Genomic DNA, 8,127 nt, shown 5'->3' with positions numbered 1-8,127 from the left:
TTAAAACTCCTATACTGAAAAGCATTCCTGATAGTTTGTTAAATAATTTTCGAAACAGTGTTGTTGTTTTTGTTTTTGTGTGTATTTGTTGAATGTAAACTTCAAAACAGTGTTGGCTAATTGCACATCAAGGTCCTGAAGGAAACTTCTTGGTTCAGTACTGTGACTAAAGAAAATGAGATCTGATTCACATAAGAGATTCTGTCCCTCCCAACATATGATACAGGAAAAAAATTCCGCTCCAACTTACAGGCTCTTAATCAGTGTTTTCTTTAATTCTTGTTACAGAAAGTTAGGGTCATAAACCCTGACATAATCTTCTATAACTATTTTTGATTAGCAAAACAAATTGAAGATACAGTTTTCTTTTCTGTATATATACAATCATGGGGTCTTTGATGAAATGCAGCAAATTAGTATTTCACTAGCATAGCCTCCATCTTCCTCATCCTTGCAGCGTGTTTTAATTTTTCTAGTGCAACAAGCCCAACTTGCCTGACTCTTTCTCGGGACAAACCTATGCTGAAGAGTAAGCACAATATAATTGTTAAAAAAAAAAAACTAGATATAAAACTAATTACTTTGTACAGTTTTGCATGCAAGAAGGATCCTAGAAGCATAAAGTCAATAAACACAACCAATACATGATCCAACCTTTAATTTTTAGAGTCAAATATAGCAGTTAGTTAAGACAACCTTGAAACTTAGCAAACCACATTTTCACTTGAAATACTATCATGAACAAAAATCAAGCTGAAAAGTTTTCTATCAGAGAGTTTAATTTATCTGAAATTAATTGATTTGTATAGAGTTTTGTGTCTGAAACTATTGTTATTCTCTAATGTGTAATCTTTTATTTATTTAACCAGGAAAAAAACCTCAATTTCAAATATATTTAAAGAATATTAATTTAAAGGATAATTACACAACTTAGTGAAAGAAAATATATGTCTCGAATTATATAAAAAACTTGATGAAATTTTCATGTATTTGAGAAAAAAACATATACAATAAATCATGTTAAAGACACACACACACATAACATAAATGTTATTTTGTAGAATAAAAAATTATTCATATATTTAGTTTGGTATCCATTAAAAAAAGTTTCACTGAAGGCACATGAGATTTAACATAGGAGCTTACGATTAGTGTCGGTAAACATGTTTATTTTGAAAAACATTCTCATGCATCTAAAGATTTTATAAGAAAGCATCACATCTGGTTTTACTAGGAAAATAGTACTATGTAGTTTGCAGTTACCGTTTACTAATATCCTCCCAGGTAAGACATTCATTATCCAGACCATGATAAAGACGTATAATCTCCCTTTCCCGTTCTCCAAGGGTCGTATTGATGAGCTTGTTTACTTCATCCTGCAAATGTATTACAGGCAACAATTATTATTTCTTCACCAGCCCAGAAACATGAATACAGAGTAAAGAGTTGTCAGACAATCATTATTCAGGAAACAAGTTAAGCACACAAAAATACACAAAAGGTCATGAACTCAGCAATAGGTCATCTGTGAATTTCCTGATGCTAGATGTAGCACATGATTAGTTGAGAAATGGGTTCCATGATCATTAGCCTATGCAATTTCAGGAGATCTTTATTGCTAAAAGTCAATCTTGCCATAAACATGAGATATCACAACAAAGGTATCATGAATCCTGTAAAATTCATTGAAAAACAAATAGCACTAAAAAATTAAAGTAAAAAGAATAAACTCAGATTATATAAGAAAAATACGTAGTACAAAGTGTTTCTTGAAATTCCATAGGAAGCTCCTTGGTAAAAGCATGAGGAATGTGACTCATGGTGTCAAGAGCTTGATCCCTTGGGTGACTCAATATTCAAAATCAAGTCATAAGGTTTGAGGTGAGCCCCAAAGAACTATTTTGGAGCTCAATAATTAATACAAAATAATTCATTTGATTTGGAACACTTTCAAGGGAATCATTAAATGGTTTTTTGAAATACTGTCTGCTAACACACATTTGAGTCTTATATTTTCAATTAATTATTTCTTTTACCTTCAGCGCCCACTCATCTACTCCATGCCATGGGTTGTTCTCAAGGCAATTATCTGCAATGTACTGAAATAGTAATAAAGAAAAAAAAGTTAATAAATAATATATGAATGAAGTGTAAAATGTTGAGGAAAAAACTTTTCACAGACAGAATTAACTTGCAACAACCAAACTTACACTATGATGAGTTTCTCCTGGAAGTCCGTTCAAAGATGGAAATACTTCCCTATCAAGAGAGAAGACCTTATTGATTGCCTACATAAAATGTCACTATACAATTAGCATTTTACACAACTAAACCAAGCATTGTGTACTAGACAATTTACAATTTCGAACATGTAGTACCTCTGTAGCATTCATAACTTTCTTTTTAGACATGTTCAGGCATTCGGCAATTCTCTGAAACAAAGGTAGAAACAAAAAGATAACTGACAGTCAAGGTGAAAAAAAGGTAAAACATTCTAGTTTGTGATTATATGTTATTATAGGTTGGATTAGTCATGTTCACTGATATTTTAGTGTGCCAAAGATTAAATGTAGTGAAAGTAGCTGCTTATCTGGTAATGGTAATCAACTTACATCAATTGAAGGAGTTATTCCTTTCTCTTGAAGTCTAATTTTTGCATTCCGGATTAAACCCAACCTTTCATGCAAATGAGTAGGCAATCTCAAGGTTCTAGAATTCTCAACTAATGCTCGTGAAACACCCTGGTAAGAATATCGGGTTAGCTTTCCAATAATTAATGAAGGCATTGATTTCAAAGTCATAAGCAGAAAGATATTTTACAGTAGAATGGAATTTATTGCTTTAAAAACCAGAGTTGATTATTCTCACATGGTCTACTTTACTAATATTTATGCTCCTTGTTTCTTTTGTGTGGGTAATTAAGGGATCACCATCTTTAGTAGCTTAATGTTTCACACAATCATACATGATAAAATTGAACCAAAAACAAAACTTGGTTAAACTATTGTAAGCATTTTAAATACAGGGATGATTGGAAGCTGATAGCAATATGTTTGACTTTTTGCCATAGGCTACATTATTTACTCATCTTAATTGGAAAAAAATTAGCCTTACCTGACGTATCCACCAATAGACATAAGTTGATATTTTGCACCCTTTTGAAGAATCAAATTTCTCAATTCCACGCAGTAGTCCAATCAAACCACCCTAAATAAGGAAAAAAAAGGCTTTATTCTAACCGGAATCCACATTGTCTACTGTAGTTTAGTTTATGGATTCACTGATATCTTATATTTGAAATTATGCAAGAAACGGATGATCACCTGAACCAGGTCAGCCATTTCAGCACCCATGTTATCATATCTTTGAGCAATAGACATGACCAGACGAATGTTACCCATTGCCAGCTTCTCTCTTGCTAAAGTACACTCAATCAGTTTTGACTGTAACTCAGCACGAGGAATCCTCAATACAGTTGCAAGTTGGTCATCAGAAGGCTCACATCCTAACCTCTCCTTTAGCCTGGTTGTCCCATTTCAAAAATTAAAAAGAAAGAGAGTAAGAGATTTCTCCTGCCAGAAGAGTCATAAAGTATACTCTAATCTTAAACGACAGCCATTCATGAAACCCGAAAGTTTCTGAAAGGGATATTTTCTCTGTATCTCTCCCCCCTACCCTCCTCTTTCAAACTAAAAATTCCAGAAAAATTTGAAGGGGCTTCCATGAAACACACTTACTATTACAATTGCATGATTTTGAATGAAAAGAAACAATGTATTGGTATGAAACAGAAGTACGAAGGGAATAACTCAAGTACACTTTGTATTGCAATGCAAATGATATGAGCACAAAAGCAATTAGCCAAATACATACTGTCAGCAGTTGTTTAACTTCTATAAGTGTGAAAGCAAAACATATCCCTAGGGTCAAATCATCATTACTTATAAAGAGGACAAAACAGATCCTCTTGGCATTTGTTGATCACTTTTTCTTTTGGTGCTAGAAGAAGTCAAGTTGGGGAACCGTGGGTCAAATTCAATCTCACCCATTTGGGGAGCCAGAGGCACTGCTAGGCCTTTGGTTTCAGTTGTTCAACTTCAGATAAGCAAATCAACACTTTCATTATGTATCAACTGGTTGCTCTACATGTCTTCTTCCGGCAGAATATATATTCATATATGGAAGAACTACTGGGAATAGAAGGTTAACAGGAGATAAATAAAAACAGTTCAGCATGTTAAAATCCATCAGATTAAGAGAAAATGTTGTCACCTCAATTTGTGCTCCTCTAAGGAGATACCAGTTTTAATTTTCTTTGACAGGCATACAACATCTGAATGAGTGAGTGAATATTCGCTTAATACACCGTTGACATAACCCTTTGAACGATTCTGAAGCAGCTCTGGACTGATCATGGATCTCATCTGCTTATTTGTACAAGGTTGCATCATATAACCTTTTTTGTTCAGATTTTTCTTCCTTGTTGTAATTCTCCTTTGCCGAGCAGATACCCCAGAACAAGTGACGGGTATTTTCTTGAGAATTCTTCCTCTTGGTGAGTCAGTTAGTACTGTCCTCTCAAAAGAAAGATTCCATTGCTTTTCCAGCATAGACTTTTGCAACAAAAGAAGTGCCTCCACTGAATAATTGAGATCAGAACTTTCCTCCTCAAGGCTGGTGGGTCTCTGAAACCATGGCTCTTCAGTGGAAGGAGAAGAGGTAATATCCACATGTTCTTTGACAGCCTTGATAGACTGTGTTTGCTGATTAGATGATGTAAAACTGGGGCTATAATTAGATGACCTTTTGGAACTTATCACTTTCTTAGTTGAAGTGATTTGATTGTGAGCTAGTGCATGATCATTAACATATGAGAGCTTGTCTGTGAGATCAGAGTAATAGTAGGAGGAACTCAAAAGCCTCTTCCCCGCACTAAGCCCGATGACTGCTGCTGTGGCCATCATATGGCTTCTTTTCGTGTATGTAGAATTACCATCACACGTCTAACAATTTTGGCAAATCAAATTTACGTAAACTATAGTTCTTCAATGAACTCAAATGAGAAGCCCCAATGAATTGATTATGCTGCTCCCCAAGATGTACCCCAAATAACTTTGATATTCTTCTGGTAAAGCCAAAATAAAAAATAAAACAAAAATATAGTTAGTATTTTATTTTTCTTCTCAAAAGAAATTGTTCACAAGATTGGTTTGGCACATTATGTAAGGAGTGTATGTGTATCCAATTTAAGCAGACCCTATAACCAGCAGATACCTTCTGCACTAAACAAAATGTACATGAATATTACAGCATAGATAACACTTAGTAAGTTCTGATGATAAAGGATTTCCTCTTGTTTTTCAAAAGAAAAAGACAACAATAACAATCAAACCTTAAGTCCCAAAATTTTGGAATTGACTAAGGATTTCCTTAATAGACTAAGTTGGTCACATATATTCTTGTCCATCATTCTATTCTATCTAAAGTCATACAATTGCTATATCCATCTCTCTCATTTGTTGCAGAATTACAAGTTTCCAAAGTTCAAACATATGCAAATGACAGATTCAATTCTTAACAGAAACCAATTTTTATTTCTAGATTCAATGAATAACTAGTGTTAGTATCAATGAAGGGTTGTTTCTATATTCAATAAACATATAGAAATTCCATAATATAATTATATAACAGTTTTTCTATCTGAAATTCTTTTTCTTTACCTCTCAACTTGTTAATGAATGGAAGGTAGGAAATCTAATGACTCATAAGACAAGGAAAAAAGAAGATGAATAAAGGTTGTAAGTTCTAACAGTTTCAGTTAGGATTGTTGTAAAGTTATTCAAACTGAATGAAGTTTAACTCATACTAAAAATGAGTTTTAAAGAAAAAAATATATATATAAAAGAAAGCTCTATGTGGGTGTTCAAGAATGGCATACCTGAATCCACTACAGAATGAGAAAGAGAGAAACTTCCAGGTAGTTGAGAAGAAGAAGAATGAAGGGACTAAGAGACGGTGAACACAAAGTGAGTAGTAATAGTAGGACAGCTAGTTAAGCTTCAACTGACATCTGATTCTATTTTTTCTATGTATGACATGAAAGAGTCTTTGTTTTTTTTTTCTAGGATGATTTTATTTTCCAATCATATATATATTTTTAATAATTTTTTTATTAATTATGAAAGTAGATAGAAAAATAGAAAAATGGGAGGGGTTGTGAAAGAGAGTTAGAGATATGGGAAGAAGAGATGCCATTGGCTGGAAGAGATATTAGGTCCTGCATTGGGTGGTGCAAATTCAACCATTTTATATTTTTTTGCTCTTTCTCTCAATCCTTTTCCTCTTTTTGGATGATATTTTCTATTTTTTTAAAATTTTTATTTTTGTTGAGATGGGGTCACTTTCTTTGTGTGTAAATTTGTTTGGTGTTGGGTGAGCCACACACCACCAAACAACATAAAACTTGAGTAAAAATCGATGGAGTGGACCCCACAACCCCCATCTTTCATAAATTTTTTAACACATCACAGCTTAACCACCCCAAGAAATTTTCATGCACGCAGACGCTTCTAGAGTCAGAGTTTTGGATCATCAGCTGCATCAATCCCATGGATTTTCAATAGAAAAACAAAGTACATGCACATGGATACACAACAGCTTTTATTTTGAAAAAAATATATAAATGATTTGATTCGAGGAAGAAATGAAATAAAAAAGAAAAGGGACGATGGATGATTATTATCTAATTAAACATTAATTGTTGAGGCATTTTTATGCACAAATATAGCTAGGATAAAACAAATTGTTAACCACGCTGAAAGGACGTCTCTATATTTGGCTCTTTCTTGGCCAAACAAACAAATGAACTTCTCTATCCTACAATTTGATTTAGACCAAAACACAGGCATATTTAATGAGATATTTAACCAATGGGCTGTGTCAGAAGTAATGCATGTGAAAATCCATGTAAAAAAAATGTTGCACTAATTATAACATTCTATGTTAAAGTCCAGAAATTTATTGTGTGAATTGGGTCAACTCAAAACTTGTAGAAAATATTGTCCCTAGAATCCTTTTCCAATGGCCACATTTAGAATTCTAACTATATACATATATAAAATTGACCTCTTCGAACTGGGAATACTCAAATTTACTACTTTGGGAGACCATTCGTAATTTAGATTTACGTTATTCTTACAATAAGATTATGATACTGGATAAGTCAGAAGAATTCATTCTTTATAAACTGTGTATTCTTGTGTATAGATAGTTTTAGAACATTGTTGTGCGTAACTAGTTTTATTTATTTTAAAGCATAGTAAAGACTTTTCCCCTAAGCCATGTCTTAACAATTATTATTTTTTTGATAAGGCTACGTTTTTTATTATTAGAACATTATTTTCACATCAACTCACCAAAAATACTATTTTTATTACAAAAGTGTAGGATACTATTTTTTCACAATTGTTAACGTCGCTTAGTGTTCTATAATAAAAATGATATCAGTATGTGATCTTGTGCCCCTCCCACTATTGTTGAGGTTAGTCAATTGAAATTTGTGCTTCAAAGGACTAATTATACCTTTTGCCAAAATGGGTTACTTGGTACCACAGGTAACAGAAATCATGTACAGCATATTTGATGAAAATAAATATCTCAAAGAAACACAAACAAAACCAGGAGTAATCAGCCATTTCTCCGTTGATGTTGATGTAATTGTTTTCCACCGTTTTGGTCATCAATTCACAGATGAAGCAGTCTTCTATTTCCAAACTTGTCATCATCATGTAGCAAAAACCAAAAAAAAAAAAAAACTCACTTTTTCCCCCAGTTCTCAGTCCAGTCCCCAACTGCAATTCACTCAACTAAATAAATATCACCAGCATCATCTTATATTCAAGAAATTGAAAAACTTGTTTAATTTACAATAAGAATGGCCTAGTGGACTGGAAAGTGGAAACTTCGTATATAAACTATTTGGCTTTTCAACCAAACATAATAAATATAACAAATAATAGGGAGATAAAAAAAAAAAAAAAAAGTCTATTACAATTCATACATCTCTAAACAAGAGAAACTACAAGACCTATTGGCTATTCCTAGATCAACTCACACCTTGTCGAATTT

At 33.0% G+C, this 8,127-nt stretch overlaps 1 protein-coding gene across 2 annotated transcripts; it reads right to left on the bottom strand.

Annotated features, from left to right (window-relative positions):
* Nucleotides 1–161: 161 nt before the first annotated feature.
* On the bottom strand, nt 162–6,191 carry LOC142620882 (RNA polymerase sigma factor sigA). Of its 2 annotated transcripts, none has more exons than XM_075794186.1 (10): nt 5,939–6,191; nt 4,273–5,125; nt 3,324–3,522; nt 3,115–3,207; nt 2,613–2,741; nt 2,379–2,432; nt 2,211–2,288; nt 2,037–2,099; nt 1,264–1,376; nt 162–517 (listed from the first exon to the last, which is right to left on the bottom strand). In XM_075794186.1, the coding sequence occupies exons 2-10, from the start codon at nt 4,962–4,964 to the stop codon at nt 385–387; spliced, it is 1,554 nt and encodes a 517-aa protein (XP_075650301.1). In that variant the 5' UTR covers nt 4,965–5,125; nt 5,939–6,191; the 3' UTR covers nt 162–384. The 2 variants fall into 2 exon arrangements, with proteins under 2 accessions (XP_075650301.1, XP_075650300.1); XM_075794185.1 differs by having other exon boundaries at nt 162–522; nt 5,939–6,167.
* Between the last annotated feature and the right edge of the window lie 1,936 nt (nt 6,192–8,127).

This window comes from Castanea sativa, chromosome 12 (assembly GCF_040712315.1).
Source record: "Castanea sativa cultivar Marrone di Chiusa Pesio chromosome 12, ASM4071231v1".
NCBI lineage: Eukaryota > Viridiplantae > Streptophyta > Magnoliopsida > Fagales > Fagaceae > Castanea > Castanea sativa.
Note: the sequence above shows the minus strand (reverse complement) of the source record. Positions and strands in the feature narration are given on the sequence as shown.